The sequence below is a fragment of the Mytilus californianus genome, unplaced genomic scaffold, assembly GCF_021869535.1.
Source record: "Mytilus californianus isolate M0D057914Y unplaced genomic scaffold, xbMytCali1.0.p SCAF_6, whole genome shotgun sequence".
NCBI classification, from domain to species: domain Eukaryota; kingdom Metazoa; phylum Mollusca; class Bivalvia; order Mytilida; family Mytilidae; genus Mytilus; species Mytilus californianus.
The window spans coordinates 5,093,600-5,113,541 of NW_026262712.1; the positions used below are offsets into that span (position 1 = coordinate 5,093,600).

At 31.9% G+C, this 19,942-nt stretch overlaps 2 protein-coding genes across 2 annotated transcripts; one reads left to right on the forward strand and one right to left on the reverse strand.

Moving 5' to 3' along the window:
* Nucleotides 1-1,850: 1,850 nt before the first annotated feature.
* On the reverse strand, nucleotides 1,851-7,918 carry LOC127705318 (apolipoprotein D-like). The gene is made up of 4 exons (XM_052209636.1): nucleotides 7,873-7,918; nucleotides 6,598-6,726; nucleotides 2,897-2,982; nucleotides 1,851-2,214 (listed from the first exon to the last, which is right to left on the reverse strand). Exons 2-4 carry the CDS (start codon nucleotides 6,675-6,677, stop codon nucleotides 2,153-2,155), a joined length of 228 nt encoding a protein of 75 aa, XP_052065596.1. The 5' UTR covers nucleotides 6,678-6,726; nucleotides 7,873-7,918; the 3' UTR covers nucleotides 1,851-2,152.
* A 6,892-nt stretch (nucleotides 7,919-14,810) lies between these two features.
* Nucleotides 14,811-19,553, forward strand: LOC127705592 (uncharacterized). The gene is made up of 4 exons (XM_052209919.1): nucleotides 14,811-14,863; nucleotides 17,820-18,062; nucleotides 18,691-18,850; nucleotides 19,460-19,553. The coding sequence occupies exons 1-4, from the start codon at nucleotides 14,861-14,863 to the stop codon at nucleotides 19,543-19,545; spliced, it is 492 nt and encodes a 163-aa protein (XP_052065879.1). The 5' UTR covers nucleotides 14,811-14,860; the 3' UTR covers nucleotides 19,546-19,553.
* Nucleotides 19,554-19,942: the final 389 nt, after the last annotated feature.

The window sequence follows — 19,942 nt, forward strand, 5'->3', positions numbered from 1 at the left end:
TTCTGTGCATTGTGTTGTTGATTTGCTAGTTTTGTCGACGTTGTTGTTTGCAATTGGAAATTGTCAGTTTATATCCAAACCAACCAAAAAGGAAATCAGTCCCATTTAACAAATCACCAAATACAAATCGATCTAACGGTATAATTACCAATACTCTTTTCACAAATGTTATATAAATTTAATTAACAGTCGTTTATCTCAAAGAAAATCCTAACCAAGTTAACAAAATGTACTTGCGGGAACTGCATGAACCCCAAAATGGTCGATAGGGTAACTTAAATTAACACTGTCTTAATCAAGTATTGTCGATTTCGGTCATTCCTCATTATAAATCGATGCAAGCGGTTTTTGTGTGGAAAGCACATACACACTATCAACCTGATTTTCATCTGGTGACACATTAAGTCACTATGAATATCAATACAATGATATGAATCTCAGACATATGTCTTTCCTTACTCCTAAAAATATAAATGAGACTGCTCAGATTATATGCGAGACTGCCACTTTCATTCCAATATAAGTAATTACGAAACTTAACAATTCGATGTTGACTTTGATTTGTTCTGATGAACATATTATAACTTTACCCGGGACGCTTGTGTTACAATCAGGAATGGAGCTTCTTATTTTCATAAAACTCTGTTTAGCTGAACATAAAATGCCAACGTCTCTCAATGAATGACATCAAAGAACAGTCACGGAGATATGATATAATTGCCAATGACTTCCGCAAGACAACCAAAAATACGATTGGGTTATCCAGGCAAAAGTAACCATTATGACCACATTCAAATTACCATTTACAAAAAAGTTGAAAAAGAAGACTGGAAGAGAGCTTGCGACTTTCACAAACAAGTTAAAAACGGTTGGCGTTGTCGTAGAAGTAGAAAATTTAACTGGAAATGATTCTATTGTGCAGGGCACGAATATGGAATATACTACTGAAACGACAAAGAATCTACAACGACTAGATAACTTATTTACCCGTTCTTTATTAATGAAATGTGTTTCTTCAAATTTCTTCCAAATGCTTCAGATGAACCAAATTTTGCATTGTTTTATTTTATTAATTGTTCCATACAAAGAAAGATTGGTATCAAAAGGACTCTTTAGGTCATAATAGCGCTTCAGTCATTCAATCAGTTTCGGTCTTCCACTTTTTTTTTTCTCTTTCGTGCTCTTAACGATGTTTCCCAATAAATAATTTTCGACGTTTCGAATCGATTGTGTTCTATGTTTGTTTACTAGAAGTTGTAATTTAAAATCCCAGTGCTTCGTAACTGACACGGTTTTTTTTTACATTTATTTCCTAATGTGGCATTAGCATTATCATCATAATGGGAAGTTAAAATTAAAAGTATTTTTTTGAATTTTGAACGTTTACAAGGCAAGCAATGTCAAGAAGAAAAATAAAACAACGATAAAACGGCAAACAATAGTCTACAATACACAACATGGAAAGATATGAAAGAAAACGGAGCAAAAAGAACCATAAAAACACACCAAAATCCGAATCATTTTAGGTGTTCTAGAAGGTTAAACAGATCTTGTTCCACATGTCGTATCCGCAGTGTTGCTCATATATGTACAAACCCGGTAATAAGTATAATTCGGCTGGTCATCTTCGAAGAAAAAAGGGGGGAATTTTGGTATATGATAATTGTAACATACATTTTGTCATCAGTAAAACAGATATATCATAAAGGTCAACTAACTCGTTCTTTATAATGTCAGTGAATGGGTAGAAAATATAGAAAAAACACCAGTTCTTATAATTTTGTTTACATTTATTTTATATTTGATCATTACATGTTTTTCAATATGATCCATTTAGTATTTCATGATGATTTAGATGTGTAAAATATCATTAACAAAATATGTTTTTCTATAAACCTTGATAGCAACTCTCAACCAATCATGGACAAAAATGAATAATTGTACTATAACCTGACAATTTAAAAATATGATGGATTATTGTTAATTAGTTTTTACAATCTGTTTGGTTTTCAGGCATGAAGTTGCTAGTTTCAATATTCTAAGATTTCATAACATTAAAAAGTCTAGATGATGTTGCTGCATCAAGCGTTCTTTGTCTAGAAAGTACCCAGGCGAACTCGACATGCGTTAGTGAAAATAAATCGGTGCAGGATTAAACCAAGGAGTATGATGTGTAGTCGGTATCCAGTACCCAGTATTTACCATATGGAGCAACTGTAATTATAGAAAACAACAATGTAAGAAAATGTTTAGAGGACAGGAATCGAGGGCACAATCTAATTTCACCATTTTTTTTTTCTCATATGAGTGTTTATATAGGCTACTGTTAAACAAAGCGGAAAAAACTAATAGAAAACAAAGAAAAGCTTATTTTGACTTAACATTTAAATTAATGACAATGACCAAAAGAAAATACTAACAACAGTTTATCAAATCCAATCTGCAAAACAACTTTCATGCTACTTATAATGTATAGTTGATTTAAAAATTGATATGAATAAAAATAAGAGTGCGGTATAAGTGAATATATAGTGACTGCAAAGCTGATTGACAATCATTACAATTTGATTTGCCGAATATCTCGTGTAATATGGCATCATGTTTTTGAACGCTCGTAGGACATAAATGAAAGTGCCCCTAAACGTGCGAATAACGTCCACTAAAATTGATGTTATTGATGGATTAGCAACGGACAAAATGACGTTTTTCTATCTGTTACACATTATCTTAATAATTACCCAAACATCTGTTGGATTACAAAGAACGGTGTGATATTTTGCATTCATGAAAATTCAAAAAAATTATTGCGAACAATGCACATTGTAACTTTATTTCCTTCTGTCTTATATATCTTAATAAAAAGCCAAATCAAAATGAAAAATAGCTTAATAAGTACCTGGAGAAAACTTAATGGCAAGCTTTGCTGGTTCTTTTGGGTCTGGGTTGTATCCGTCACAAATCGCAGTTGTTATTTTTCCATCTCTGAGGAGAGAAGAGAAAAGAAAACACCAATGATCGCTGTTAATGATGATACGGTGGTACCGTTTATTGGGTTTTTGTTTTTTCGGTAAACGTGTTTTTTCTGTCCGATTTTTTTTTTTTTTAAATTCAAATATTCCGTGTCATTTAATTAAGCTTTTTTTTTGTGTTTTAAGAAGTGAAAAAACTTGCATGCATGCAATTTTGTTATGCAAGACTTTTTTAGAAGGCTTTTTTTTCTGTCATCAAATTGACTTTCTTTAATTTTTTCTAAAATCTCTAATAAAACAGTTCGATTGAACCTTGTTGTTTATTGTTTAATACAGGATATTCCAATATTTATATAGCTGAAGAATTACTTGAATTATGTCGTGTAAACGAAAAGAAAGAATTACTGCAATCAATTACGATGTGTGACCCAAAACGTGGCAGGTGCATTCAATTCCAATCCCAATTGACTAAGATGGTCAGTGCTACTGCTCAAAATTCAGAGGTTCTCTCCGGAAAATGCGGCTTCATGTACTAATAAAAGTTGAAACCTACGATATAACGAAAATTGCTGACAGTTGCCCTAAACACCAACAATCAATTGTTTTTTTTTTCATTTATTTTTGGAGTTTTCCTTATTTTGTCTTACTTTTATAATGTCCCTTTGTTCGTGTAACTCTTTGGGTAGCTATGTATATGTTCATCCACCTTTTTGTATAGGTCATTATGTTCTACTATACCATTCTAGATATAATTGTCTGTTATATTAGATAATCTAATTAAGTTGTGTTGTGTATATATAATAAAATTGATAATGAAAAGGGGAACTTGTCGAAGAAACAACAACACGACCAAAGAGCAGAAAACAGCCGATGGCCACCAATGGGTTTCAACACAGTGAAAAAACCCGCACCCGGAGATGGGCTTTAGCTGGCCCCTATAAAAAATTGTGTACTATACAGTCCGCCAAAAGTTAAGCACCACCTAAATATAACTGTCAATATTTTTTTAACTATTGCGAAAAAAATATTTATCATGTTTATGTTTGGTGTAATGAATTGCCTATAGCATACACTAAGAAAATTCATTACGACCAAAAAAATTAAACTCCGATATACCCGCCAAACAACCATTTATTAAAGGTCATCTGCACTCTACAAATACACTGTTTTGATGCCTTAAAATCATTTTCCTACTGTCCCGCGTACAGGTGAAATTTGACCTTCACCAAGTCACTGTGAAATATGGCAAGCGGTAAGTTATCTGTGACTGAACGTTGACAAGCAATTGACATGTCAAATGCCGGTAAGAGCACTAGGAGCATTGGCAACCATTTCAATGTTAATCGCACCGTCATTATCAGATTTTTACAACGTCATATTGACACAGGAACTGTAAATGATAGACCAAGGTCCGGGTTTAACTACCCATCGTGATGACAGACTACTTATTGGTCATGCTAAAGCCAAACCATTTACCCCTACCCCATAGCTTAGACACCACTGGCCTCCAGGTGGTCGTGTTAGTGTTCGAACATTGGTCTGTCGACTTCATAGAGGCTACCTAAGAGCACGTCGTGTTGTCAAAAGACGTGCCCTAACAGCCAGGCACCGTATAATCAGGTTTCAAAGGGCAAATGACCATGGACGATGGAACATGAGAACCTGGCAAAATATGCAGTGGTCAGATGAGAGTTGGTTTCTGTCACGACCAATAGACGGCAGAATACGAGTTTGGTGGGGAAATAAAACTGCTTATCCTCAAAACAACAATTGCCCAACGACAGCAATCTAAGAGGTTTCTTCTCATACTGTTGTAAGCTGGGTATGCATATTTTGCAGGGTAACATGAACAGACAGACATACAGGGTTTTGGTGCTTAGAAACATTGTAGTCCCTCATTTTGAGAATCCCCAACTTGCGTCAAGACCCTCGTACATGGACAACAACACTAGACCACACAGGGCAAGGATTGTAACCGATTACAAAGATCAAGAAGCCATTGACACTATCTTTTGGCCTTCCATGTCTTCAGACCTGAACCTTATCGAACATGTCTGGGAAGCCATTGGCAGAAATCTCAATCGCAGAGATCCACCTTTGCAAAATCTTGGCGATTTAAGAGGAGCAATTGTTGATGAATGGAATAAATTTGCTCAACTAAAGTTCAGAAGGCTTGTACAGAGTATGAGACGCCGTGTTATGGAACTGTATCGGAGGAGAGGTGGTTACATATTCTATTGACTTAAATATTGACATTAAATTTGCCGAACATACCTAAGATTATTTGTAGAGATTTTTAATGATTTTGGGTGATTAATTGTTGTAAAAAAATTAATTCAAAGTAAACTTAAATTCCGTTTCTGATATGTGTAACTTTCGCTATTTCCAAGAACGCAAAATTCAAATGCATAGAACCTGCATCAATGACCAAATTTAAGTTTATGGTTTGTTTATGGCATATGTTAGCAAAATTGCTACATGAATATTTTCTCTTTTTCGAGGATTAACTGTTTTTTTTTGGTGGAGGAAGCCGGAGTGCCCGGAGAAAACAACCGACCTTCGATAGGAAAACTGACAATCCTAGCCAATTAAGATTGGAGTCGAGTGCACCCGCACGAGCGGGGTTAGAACTCACAACCTCAGTGTTGACTGGCTAGTGACTACAGCAGTAACTACTTAGACCACTCGGCCACCGAGGCCCCAACTGGTTTTAGAATAAATGTGTTTATTTCCAATAAAAAGACCCTATGAGTGAATCAATATTAATACCAAAATATGCCATCTTTAGTGACCTGACAACGGTATCGTAACTATATCTCTTCTGAATAAGCCTGTTTAAAGGTTTGGTTATCTTTTGAGGTGAATGCCGACATTTGTGTGCTTTGCAAAAAATATTACCATAAAAGATGTGAAATACCTGAACGTATTAGATATAAAAAAGAAGATGTGATATGATTGCCACTGAGACAACTCTTCACAAGGGACCAAATGACACAAAACTTAACAACTATAGGTCACCATACGACCCTCACAAATGAGCAAAGTCCATACCACATAGTCAGACACAATTGCCCCGAAATGACAAATGTAAAACAATTCAAACGAGAAAACTAACGGCATAATTGCAATACCAAAAATGAACGAAAAACAAATATGTAACACAGCAACAAATGACATTCTTTGACTTACAGGCTCCTGACTTAAGACAGGCACGTACATACAGAATGTGGGAGGGTTAAACATGTAGAAATATATCTAACAAAAGCACAGCGTGGAAATGGCCGGGTACTTGTATGTCTGCATCTTGATTTATATTTACGAATAATGTCCTTTAACGGTATAATGTATGTTTACACAATTTAGGGTGCTAGATGCAAATAATTGTCAACTTAACCAATTGTGTCTGTTCGGGTTGCGCACACAGTTTTGTCGATATAACAGAACTATATATAACTGTAATACAGATTGGATGTTTAGCTAGGTATCCATACAAGTACAACGCCCAATTGTCTTCGGAAAATGACTGTTCCTAGTCAGACAAAACAGACATGATAGGTAAAAACGTCAAAAATAGTTTATTTTAAAGTAATTTTGTTATGACGTTTTTATAATATAAGGTTGGACTTACCCTGTTTGCCCTCTATTATATACTTGTATATGACCATTTGCCTTCTTTTTGGTAATTAGCATGGATACATCTTTGACCATTTTCAAAATCAGCTTTAAACTTGAATATCTCGTACCAGTCTCCAAGATACTATAATAATATACACATATATCATACATAGATAAGAAAAAACCCTGTTTAACATGATATTTGTACCCCAAAGTCAGTTTGAAAGGGTATGTCTGGATTAAGGGAGACTATTCGTTAAAGCAGTAACGTGCTTGAAATAATAGACTTCATCAATGCGTTTCAATAAAATTGAGAATGGAAATGGGGAATGTGTCAAAGAGACAACAACCCGACCAAACAGCAGAAAACAGCCGACGGCCACTAATGGGTCTTCAACACATCATTCATGTGTGACAGAATAAGAATAATCTGTGTGACGTAAAGCTTAAAACATAAGAATGAAGATGAGGGATACAAACTTAGCAGTGATGAATAACTGTATCAAAGTCTTTCTCTTTAAAAAGAAAGAAATCAGGGTTGAAACAACTACAACGAAAAATAAAATATTCCCAGATTCTCATCCTACATATCTACTCCAACATATAAATGGATCTTAGAATTGACCATTTGTTGCTGTTAACAATGAATGACAAATGTTTTACAAAGAAGCAGAACATATTAGTTGTAAAGTCCTCGGTTTCACCCAACCTGTGTACAAATCAACGATCTCTCACATAAGAACGTACATCATATAATTATATTAACGAAGAGGTTTTTAAATAATAATAAATAGAAGAATATTATTAAGTAATGACACCAGTAGCTTATTAATGTTTAAATCTTATTATTCAATTAAGAAGTAACAACTCAAGTTATAAAAAAAGCACTGAGGAAAGAACAAGCACTCCAACAGGAGCAACATCTGGTATGTCGACAGCGTGAGCGGCTTTTTCAATACAAATCAATCATCAAAATCTCCTAAAAATACCAGAAATATTAAGATAGAAACATAGGAATATACCGAAGAGCCTCAGGACTTTGAACAATCACATTAAAGGGGGGGGGGGGCTCATTAAATTGCTTCAGAGTTAAACATTTGTTTTAGATCCAAATCATTGACTGTTTTACCTCGCACTTATAAACGGGAAAGAGATAAAAACAACATCCAATACACCATTGTTCAATCAGTATATACAAACGTTTTCACTTTAAAATAAGAATATAACAGATAACAATGAGCATTTACAAAATACTTTTAAATAATATACGATGCCTTTTTCAACTTACCGATGAAAGCTTAAAGTCGGATACCACTTAAACGTCTGGACATTTTCCTTTAGAAATAACTTGTGAATAAGAACTTCCAATTAAAGATAAAATACAGAATAAAGAATACATATTGAAATACACCATTGTTCAGTCTTTCTGTCGACTCAACTTATACTATAGATACCTGTATTTGTGATACTATCAAGTTAAAACTATAAGCTTTTCTGTTTATAGCTGGTACCATCTTACCTTCATTTTGTCACGTTTATGGATAAAGACTACTTATGTAACTGGTCTTAATACATGAACTTATAGTCAAAGGGACGTTTGTGTCCTTGAAAGTTCATGGAAATTACCAAAATGTGTTTGCATTGAGTAGTGGGATTGTGTAGAATTGTTTTGACATCGGCAAGTATAGTAAAATAAAATGTATAAATAAATAGTTAAACAAAATTTATAAAACAGCTCATTACGAAATAAAGATAAAAGCAGAAAGCAACACTACGAAATATAAAAGAGTGTTGAAACACACTTGAAACAAGTGATAATGTTCGATAATTTGCAAAGTAAATCTTTACAACATGCATGAAGGAATATATATGAAGAATATTTAAGTGAAAGCCCATATATACACAATAAACTTGCATTTTGCCATTTTCTTTTATATTTTTTGTTGGTGAGCTTTATTGCAAGATAGGTCAAAAGTTATGTTTTGTGCATAATGACATAAAAGTGATATATACTTTGAGTAATTGAGATGCGACCAAGGATGTATTTATAAACCGGTAACGAGTACTACTCAAAGTTTTGTCAATGTTATACCTGTACTTAAAAAAACAGTGTACTCTCTCAAAATTCATTTATCGTTTACGTCTGCTCATCAAGGGCATACTGCTCATACCGTTTCAACCAAATTCTTTGTCAAACATATTGTATATAAACATGATCAAAGCATTACTCAATTTTTAAAGTTTTTATATTAACATGTTCAGAAATTGTTTTGGGCATAGGTGATTTTTACAGGATTTAACTGTTTTCCCACTCGTACTACTGGCGATTGTGAATTAAAGAATCGCATGCGATGTAGTTAATATATGTATAAGATCGAATTCATCACACTAAATGAACCGTCGAATTAAGTAATGAAAGACGTCACCTTTCGAGTTGATTTTAACTCTTATATATATTTAAGAAGATGTGGTGTGAGTGAAAGGTTGTAAAGAAAATACCAAGTAAGTGTTTGAATGACTAAACACACTAATTATCAGTAAAACATAAAGTTGATTATATTATCAACTGTAAACGAGGTTCCCCTGCCTTATTATTAGACTGTTTCAAGCTGACCCCGTACTATATCGTATTCATATATATCTTAAGCCAAGAGTCGAATAAAGTAGACTACAGAATGACAAAGACAACAGAGAAAGAAACAAACCAAAACATGATTAAACACGACACGACACTAAAGATTCAAACCAAAGCACTGTGGTTAAATTATATTACACGAACCAAAGAAAAGTGCAGTGCAACTTCAATTTGCAGTGAATGGTTCGATCCAGAACCTTTAAGGGAACTGATCGATATAAATCAAAAACTAAGTAAATAAATATTGTTGGTCTTTATATTAGATATGTCCTTAATGAATACTGCTTAGTCCATGCTTATTCTATTTGGCGGCATTTTGTTCAATTTTCTTTTTCTGAAATTGTTTAAAATATAACCCCTTAGTCTAATGATTTTATATTTACATTATGTCATAGATCACATTCATTCGTTCAGTATATGTTCACTTGTATTAATATGTCTTTAGATTGATTTAAGCCATGTCAATTGATATTTTATAGTGTGTCTTTTTATATTGTGATGTTACACTATTGTTTCAGATAAGGGCTAAGGTTGGTACCTATTAAAACGTTTAAACCCGCTGCATTTGTTTGCACCTGTCCTAAGTCAGGGATCTGAAGTTCAGTAGTTGTCGTTTGTTGATGTGGTTCATAAATGTTTCTTTTCTCGTTTTTTATTTAGATTAGACCGTTTTTTTTCCAGGTTTGAATGGTTTCACACATGTCATTTTTGGGGCCCTTTATAGCTTGCTGTTCGGTGTGAGCCAAGGCTCCGTGTTGAAGACCGTATTTTGACCTATAATGGTTTACTTTTGCAAATTGTGACTTGGATAAGAGAGTTGTCTCATAAGTACTCATACCACATCTTCTTATATCTATTTCAATAAACAAGGATCAGTAAATCGTGTACTTCAGATTATTACATACAGTGTGTTTTGAGTATGCCTTATCATTTGTCTCAACATTTCTCGTGCTTTTTGTCCTGTTTCTATATTGTTTACTATTTCTATTTTCATCCTCTTTTAAAAAAAAAGGTATTTAGTTTATTCTACCTTTAAATTTAGACTGAGCGTACTGGTTTAGAAATCTATGTTTATATAACATGTTGAAGGCAATTAATTCATTGTGATTAACATCTAAGAATATGTTTTTTTAAATGTACTTAAAATATGCCTGATAAATATTGTTATGTTTAGGTGTTATATACAAAGTCATACTATATGTCTAGCATTTCAACTGTTCCGTTTCTCATATATCCTTGCTTTTCAAGTATCCAGCTTTAGGCAATTCTGATGGAGGTAAATCAAGGAAAGCACGTCGAACGTTAGCAAATTATAAATATGATAAAGTGTTGTCTTCCTTATTTCGAAAAACTAGAATATCATCTATTGGACAATATCCATTAAAACTTATGTTTGACATCTTGAAATACAGTGTCTTTTAAGACAACACGATTTATCGGAAATAACAGCAAAATATTTTATTATTTTATAACGTCAAGACTTTTCAAGTTGCAAACATCTATCACTCTATTTCATATTTGAAGAAAGTCGTATTTCATCATAATAAAGTGTGTCGTAATGAATATGTCTTAAAGCTCGGTATTTTTGTTATTTTATTTTTCATTTCTGTGATTTTTATACTTATTGCCTCAAAATATGCTGATAGCGAAAATGTTTTTACAAACAATGTAAACCCTTTAATACTTTGAAGATACTTTAATTTATCTTAGTTGGTTTCATTCATACTAACATGACGATCTTACATTTATTTCAGTGTTTGTCGTTTGGTTGCTATCTATCACATTGTTTACAATAAATTGTGTGAAAAAGATCAGACCGCGTGTTTCCCAGTTTGAATTGTTTATTTTTGCTCATGTCGGTGTCTGTTATAGATGACAATTAGTCACCGTGTCTATGAGAAGTAGTTACTAGGTTGAAAAACTTGGGTCTAATCCATTTGTCCCTTTGGAACAATAAAATATGTTTAAACTGAACTAAACTAGAAGAACACGAATATAGGCGTTCTTTCGTGTTTTTTGTTTGTTTTTTGCTCTGCATGTACTGATTTTGTGTCATGGATTGATACTTCAATGCCCTTGTTTAATATTACTCACTGTTGAATACCGTTTGCTGCTTACACCTACGTCATAACGACTGAGGTGGAAAGTTGTGGCAATCATATAATTTCTTAATATTTTCATACTTGTTTCAAATATATTATGTGTTAATTTGCTATTGCATAGATTGTCGTATTTTAGTCATCTTCTTATAATGTTTTATGGCCTAGAGAATGAAACCAAACGCCCGAACATTTTAAAACCTTTTTTTAATATCTTCCATACAGTTGTAGTTTAAAGACAGCAAATGTGCAAAAGTGCGAATTGTGATCAGAGGTTTCATTGTTACATCCATTTTGTTAGTTTTGTTATTGAATAGGTATAATGTTTCGATTTTGATTATGCAACAATAACAGCATTCTTTAAAGAAAAACACCTGTTCATTTTTCATTGATTCAAAACTATTATACTCCAAATCTCTATGGCCAGTGACATGCGTAGTCCCCCAGTAGCTTTCATATGCGATAGCTGACGTGTTCTGTGTTATCTATGTGTCATATTGCCAGGAGTTATATTCAAAATGTATTTAGTCTCAAATATTTTCGGGCATTGCAATTTTAAACTTAATTATAACGATGTTGTAGATTTTGGTTAGATCATTTTAGTAATATTAAGAATTATTTAACACAATGTAAGGCCAAGATAAGAACTGATCTTTATAGTAAATACGTTGATCAAATTTTATTTTTTGATAAACTTCATCTGAAAAGGTTCAAATTATTAGTTTTCTAATTTTTGTGGGCACCAGAAAAACAACATCAAATATAGCAGTCCGAGCAGAACTAGCAGGAACCTCCCTTGAACAATTCATTGTTGCAAAGTCTTTATCATACATGACAAGAATGAACTCTGGAAATATCAGTCCTTTATTTAAAAGCATTTATATTGTCAAAATTGCTGAACTCTCATGGTACTTATTCATGGTATAAATATGCAAAGATTACATCATCCATCCCAGATATTTTAAGATAAAGTCGATAAGTATTAGGACATGAATACAATAAAGTCTTTAAAGTCCTTGACTTCAGATAAAAAAAAATGGAAATATAATAAATCATTATGATGAAAATAGTAAATGTTACTTTATAAAAATTTAAAACTTAATTGGATACGAAATTTGATTAGCTTCCAATGACTTTTTTTTTACAAAAACAATGCTTCAGTAAGTTGATAATTAGAGACCATAACTTATAGAAATAGAAAATGGTCACCATCATAAAATTCATAGAATATGTAGACTGTTCCACTTACTGGACGCTTCCTCCTTGAATACACATGTACAGGAACAAAAGCTTAATAGATAATGTAATTGAAAGGTGTTTATCTTCTCCATGTTCTCATAAGCGTATGTCTCTTACCCCAAAACAAAAAGTAAAAGAAATGCTTAACCCCTATATTATGGAACAAAAAAAGGTTTAAAATATTGGCACCTTCATAAATTAGTCATTTAAGCTGAGGGAAGCACTCTTATATTTTATTTTCCGTGTGTTCATTTCTTCAAGAATTGTTTTGTCTTTCCTATATTATGTTTCATTTCTGATTTTGTTTTTGTCACACAATAATTTTGCTTATATGAACACAAAGTTTATTATTTCTATCGAAGCTTATATAGTTTGATTTCCGATCCGAAAAACTTGTGTTTGTATTTTTGCAAATCTACTTTCAAAGTAAATCCACATTTATCGAACATTTCATTTTATTTCACAGTTTTACAAATTGCTCATTTTAAGGGAGAAATACGCTTGCACAAAACAAACCATCCATTTGAACTAAACTTACTTCCGCAAACAAAACATTTCGACAATGTGTAAACTGAAAAGTATATTTTTGAACAAAAAAAATCGAGAGAAATAAACAATTCCGCTAATTCTTATTCATTCTAAGTAGTAAGATATATTATTAAAAAATGCCTTTTAGACTTACACTAATAAGTCTAAGGACATGATAAGACCAAACTTAATCGTTTTAAAAAAAATCATATGGAATCAACGGCTTGCAAAATGTAATGATTTGGTAAACAAGAGATGTTAAAGATACCAGAAGGACGTCCAAACTCATCGGTTGATAATAAAATGACAACGTCATGGCTAAAAAAGAATCAGACAAATTACCAAACAATACCATCAAAAACATAAGAAAAAACAAAAGGAGGAGCAACACGAATCCCACCAAAAACTGTTGACAATTGACAATGAGACAAATACCCATCAGATATCAAATGACTATGCTTGTATCAGCCACATAATACACCATGTAATAGTAATGAATTTAAATTTATCATATAATGGAATGGCTTTGCTCATTTTTAAATGCCATACGGTGACCTATAGCTATTAATTTATGTGACATTTGATCTCATTGGCAATCAAACCACATCTTCTTTTTTAACCAACAGGTCAAAATAAAGAAAAAAAAACAAAACAGGAATTGTTTCACTCTTCATTCTGCTGTGGATATGTCTGCTTCTTATTACTGTTCCGTATGATACAGATTTAATAGAACGAATTATGCACTGATTCATGATATAAAGTCGATTGTCTGTTGTTTTGCAACGTAGTTTGATTGTCCGTGTGTTCATATTGTTAAATGAATAGTATCAACGATATCCGTTGTATGTGATAATAAATATATTGACATTAAACTGCTGAGATGTCTAACGGAAAGTATAATTGGAGGAAAGAGCATTTCAGCCTAGAACATTTTTAAAAAAAGTTGTAATTCAGGGTAGGACGTAAGACTTGATCACAAAACAAATTGGATTTCCTTTTCCCTTCGTTGCCGTTATCATGCTCTTCTCGGCACAAACACATTAGTTTGGTTATATTAAATGGCGTCATGACCAATATAGGTATTAGGTATTACCGCAGTGTAACAAAATACATATATTCCTATGATAATTCTATGTTGTCCTCATTCTGTGAAATCGTTAAAACATGTAATTTTATCGCATGCAAAAAAGAGATACGTGTGGCAAAGTCATCAAAATGTTGTTTTTAAGACCAATATTTCTATCTGACATGTCAGACAGATTTCATGTTGAAACTTTGTTATATTTTTTTAAAATACATAACTAAAACAAAAGATCCGGTATTAGGACAATGCTATAAATCTACATAATTAGTTTTTAATTTTACGACATTATGTTTACAAGCTATTAAGTTGATATTATAAGCACGCAATTTGCTACACATATTATTGATACACAACATGTTTTTATGCATTTTTATATATAATACATTGTACATTGATATGTTTGTACTGAATGACTCCTTAGATTGATATGTCAATTAAATAAGTGACATTGTTAAATTTCACTTCTTAATATGTGTTCGAACTGTTTTATTATATAATCTTTAAATTTGCGGATTTGTTTTTTTTTTGTTATCTAGGTATAATGTTATTAACCATATGGAAAGTTTGACCGCAAAAATATGTTTTTCAAAGCTGCAGAATCAGGGCGTATTTTCCAATACGTATACTATATAACAAGATAGATTAAAATCAAATTGTCAGTTCAACTTTCTAGCAAAAACTACACAGTAAAATGGTAGGTATACATTGTTACACATTGCCATGGAGTTGTCAGTTATTTTTAAATTAATTTCGACAGACGAGTCTGAATTTCATTTTCTGTATCTGTCATCGTTTTTTGTACATTGTCGATTGTTTTTGGTTAGTATATGTAAGTTAATTTTGACAAAAGAAATAGTTTGACACATTAATTATGAAGTAAAATACAGAAAACCGGCTACAAACGCACCAATAAGAAGGTTGGAACAAACCATAAGTTTTTGTTTTAAAGAATATATTTAGTAATGTCCTCCGGAGTTAAGCATTTTTCATACAGTTATTAATGTCTTTAAACATGTTAAAGCAATATGAAAGTTCAAATTCAATAAAATTTTGGTACATATACATTTTTATTCTGAAAAGAAATCTTTAATTTGTCCTCCAAATTTAGAAGAAATTTACTTATTTTAATTATTGGCTTCCCAGACAAAAATTCACCGACATGTTTTTGTATGCAGTGACTGCAACTTTTCTTTCTCGTAAAAATCCGGTGATCGCAATACGCAGGTGCGAAGGGGAAAACCAAAATGCCAGACAAAAGTCAAACGTAAAGACTGCTGCGTCATCGGAATAAACTGCATCTTAATGTACATGGTTTACATGTGCATACTTCAATATCCATGCGTTTTTGTTGATTGTTTAAAAAGGGGACAAAAGGTAAACTTCTGCTTCAAAACATGACAAAAAAAAAAAAATGAAAACAACACGTTTGATAATTTCATGCGTCCGAAGCGCTTTTCTGGATTTACCTTCATCAGGAACGCTCAAAGCCAAACATTTGAAATCCAAGGGATGTATAAGTACCACCGAAACAGTTAAAGAGCTATATGACAAAAATACATAAAACAAGTAGCCAAATTCATCTAAGGTCAACTTTGCCTGAAGGAGTTGAAACCTTAGTTTCTATATAATTTCAAAATTTATAAACGGACAATTTTAGAGAGGGTTGTTATAAATCATGTCAGTACCGAAGTTCTGACTACTGAGCTGATAATACCCTCGGGGACTGAAAGTCCACCAGCAGAGGTATCGACCCAGTGATGTAAAAAAGTGAAAACAACAATTTATTGGCTGCCATATTTTCATATCCACACTAAGCGAGTGAAATATTTTATTGACGATTATACGATATGGTTACGTACAAAATGATAAAAGTGTGCACAGAAAACTAAGTTTATGATATATGCATGCATTGGTTCAATGATTGGATTATCATTTTTGTCACCTTTCAATCGTTTCATATGTCTTAAAGATTTGTTTCAAGTATTTATTTTAAAGCTTCAATTTTTAAGCAATTCTCAAAAAGTGCGTAAACCGAATACATAATTTTGCGATCATTTTATTCATATCTAAATATGAACTTAAGACCTAATTAAAAAATAAATTGTTTATTTCCAACTTTTCAAAAGTCTGTTAGTAAAATATCTGTTTTTAGGTATAAGTTGCAATTTTCTAATATACCGATACCTGTTTGTCAATTTGTCAAATTGGTTGCTAAAATAGTTCCGAAAGTATGAAACATGTATTATTAGTTTTAAAGTGTCCAAGAGACATTATACAATATATATTGGGTTAGTAAATTCAATATGGGGTGAGATCAATTGCGATGGCTCGCTGGGGGGTTATTAAACTTAATGAACTCAACAACAAACATAGTCATAGAAAAGAAACAGCATATTAACACTGGTCACCAGAGTTGATGGTCATTTTGTAATTCGGATTGAATTCATATTTTTTAATCAGTTTGTTCCTTTTTTCTATTTTTGACGTTTTTGTGTATTTGTTTTTCTATTTCATGTTTCTCTTTAAACTTGTATCTAACTTTTTGAGAAGAATGTATCTATATATCTAAATAAAGCCTACAACATTACACCGGTGTTCATATGTCATAAATCGATAGAGAAAAAAAAACAAATCCGGGTTACAAACCAAAACCGAGGGAAATACATCAACTATCAGAGGAAAACAAAGAACAACAGGAAAACCATAGTGCCAAAAAAAAAAAAAAAACGCTAATACACATAGAAACGAAGTATGTGATAACAACTGCCATATTTCTGACTCGGTACAGGACATTTTAAAAACAAATGGTGTGATGGACCTGGTTTATAGGCATACCAAACCTCCCGCTTTATGAGAATGTTAAAAATATATCGATAACACACAACATGACAGACAAATAATATAATAGTCTTCACAACATGCAAACCGTAGAACAACAACGAACATATTCCATCAACGAAAAACAGAACGAGATATTGTTTGTCTTTTAGTTACATGAGTTATGAACAAAATGAATTTAGGATTTTCTTATATTGGGTCCATATTTGGCTGGCAAATAGTAAATTACTCAAGCAGAAGCAGTACGATCTTTAAGAACGGACTGTAGCAGCAACATGACTTTTTATTTAAAATGATAACTTGTAAACGCTAATACGTTCTGCATGATTTAACGTGAAGTTTATTGAACAATTAATTGCTAGTTTAAAGTCAATATCTAGAAATAATGCGAAAGAAAGGAAAAATTAATTTAACAATACATATTTTAGGTATATATCTGTTTATTTAGTTAAACCTACTGTAAGTGTATGTGTAATTGTTAGGATCAGCAATTATAAGGTCTACAATGAAATTCATATTTTAATGATGTAATGTTGTGGGTGTTTGTCTATCATATTACACCCATGTTAACCTTATATTAACAGACAAAGATGTATGATGAGTGTCAACAAGAAAAGTCATTGGATTTATCACGTGAAACCTTACTGTCTGTAGAGTGAATTGACGCCATTATATTATTTGAAATATTTATTTGATTAAATTTCAAAAATTTCACTGAGTTTATTATTAAAAAGAAAATGGAGAAAACACAACTTATCTTGTTTTTGTTTCTAGGTAATCAAACATTGATTATGAGTATTTAATATTTTTAGGACTTAAAACTGAGTTGCTTCCTAGTAGTTTTAGCTGTTTGTGCAAGTCTTACTATCGCTCAAAAAAAGACCACCATTACTGGGGATTTAACCAAGAACAAAGACTCAACAAGAATAGATCTAGGAATATTACACAAACGTAAAAACTTTGAAATTGGAGGATCAGTTTTTGGAGACAATCGGGGAAATCGAGGTGCAAAAGTAGGCTTTAAATGGAAGTTTGGAAAGAGATCTACAGCATGGGTATATATATATATATATTTAGATAACCAATATTTAATTATTATTTTTTAATTGGACACTAGATGAAGATGGTTTGCTTAATTAGCTTTGTTTTTAAACCGCCCAAAATACAACACACAAAAAAACTCAAATTTCAAAGTGAAATTGAGTCCATCCGTCAAAAGAATAAATAAAAAAAAAATTGCAATTTGCCTAAACTATTACTCTTTATGACCTTCTGTTTTGCAGTATTTATGTCTAGGAATTTTGCGTTTGCTATATTTTCTTTAAAATCAATACGCTTTGGTATAAATGCAAGTCATTGGTAAACACTTAAGATTCACATATCTCATGTTAATGGATGATTTACCTGTATGCTCATCTGAGATATGTTCAAATAAACATGTAAGACACCACATTTGTAATGTGTCATGTAATACCAAGTGAAGTAAACCTAACAATAACTTCCTTCATTATTAACTAACATTATAATTTTACAGTACATGCACTGTAACATGTGTAATGTAGATGTTTAACACAAACATCAGATTCAATTTAAACAGATACATGTATATATATCTAAGTCTTATATAAATATACTAAAAAGATTACTTGGCTAACTATTTTTTTTTAATTTACTTTTTCTTAGAACGGTGAACATTTTGAAGTTCGAGTTATCATAAACCATTGTGACTTCAATGTTTATGATATAAATGAAGACAGTGTTATCACAGTTGATGAGATTTATGAAATATTTCCTCAAAGAACTGATGCACATAGGTTGTTCAAGGCGCTTGATTCTACATCAGGTTAGTATAGTTCTATAATGATTTTGTAGGGGTGATGTTTCTTGAAATTACTATTTTTGTTTGGTCAACGACATTATCAAAGAATGTATATTTCAATACCATTTTCTCTATATTTCTCAAACCAAGCAATTCACATTATCATATATAGTAAGTTATATTGAACAACTGCATGTATATTCAAGAAATGAGAGTACATGTGTTCCATCATGATACTGTTTTTACTAGTCTAATATAGTTTTGTTGTGTCTGTTTCGTGTGCTGCCTCGTAAGATATTTGTCTTCCGCTAGACATCTTAAACAATACCATTATACATATGGACATTCCGAGGACAATTTTCTTATCTGTAACATTAGAAAGCAACATGGGTACTTTTGTTATTGAAATTTGCAACCGTTTCAGATTATTATCAGTTTAGACATATTTTCTGTTTTCAACATAACAATTATGAGCAGTTTTGTTATCTTCGCTTTTATTTTTATTTTCAAAAAAATTAGGCATGGTTGATTACAACGTTTTATGAAATCATGTTTATGTTTAAATGGTATGAATGCATATTATACCACAATAAAACAGGTATTAAGATTTTAAGAATGTTTCTTAATTTTCAGTTGATGGTAAAGTGACCATTGACGAATTCAAGATGATGGCTCCACAAGTTATAAAGAAATGTGGATATAGCAAATATTCGTATTAATGTTGTTTTTTGGTTAATATACACCAGTCAACAAAAGAAACGATACACAAGTTTGAACTCTTATTTATCATAAATATAATATATAAGAAAAACTGTTAAACTATCCGATTAAAAACATTCATTTACAAAGCAAATACATATGATTAAAACAATCTGACCAAATTGGAAAGTTAGAAAATACCAACTTATTGAACACAGGGGTCAAATTTATTTTGCGGAAAATAATGACAAAAGTCGGCACTCAAGATCGAAGATGAGAATTAAGTATTCAAATATCTGCACAGACATTCAACATTTTACAAAAAAATGTTTTAAGCAGACCATGTTTAATTTTCATATTTTAAATTCTAATATTGATGTTTTAATTGTTTGGGAAAAAAACGATTTTTTAATTAAC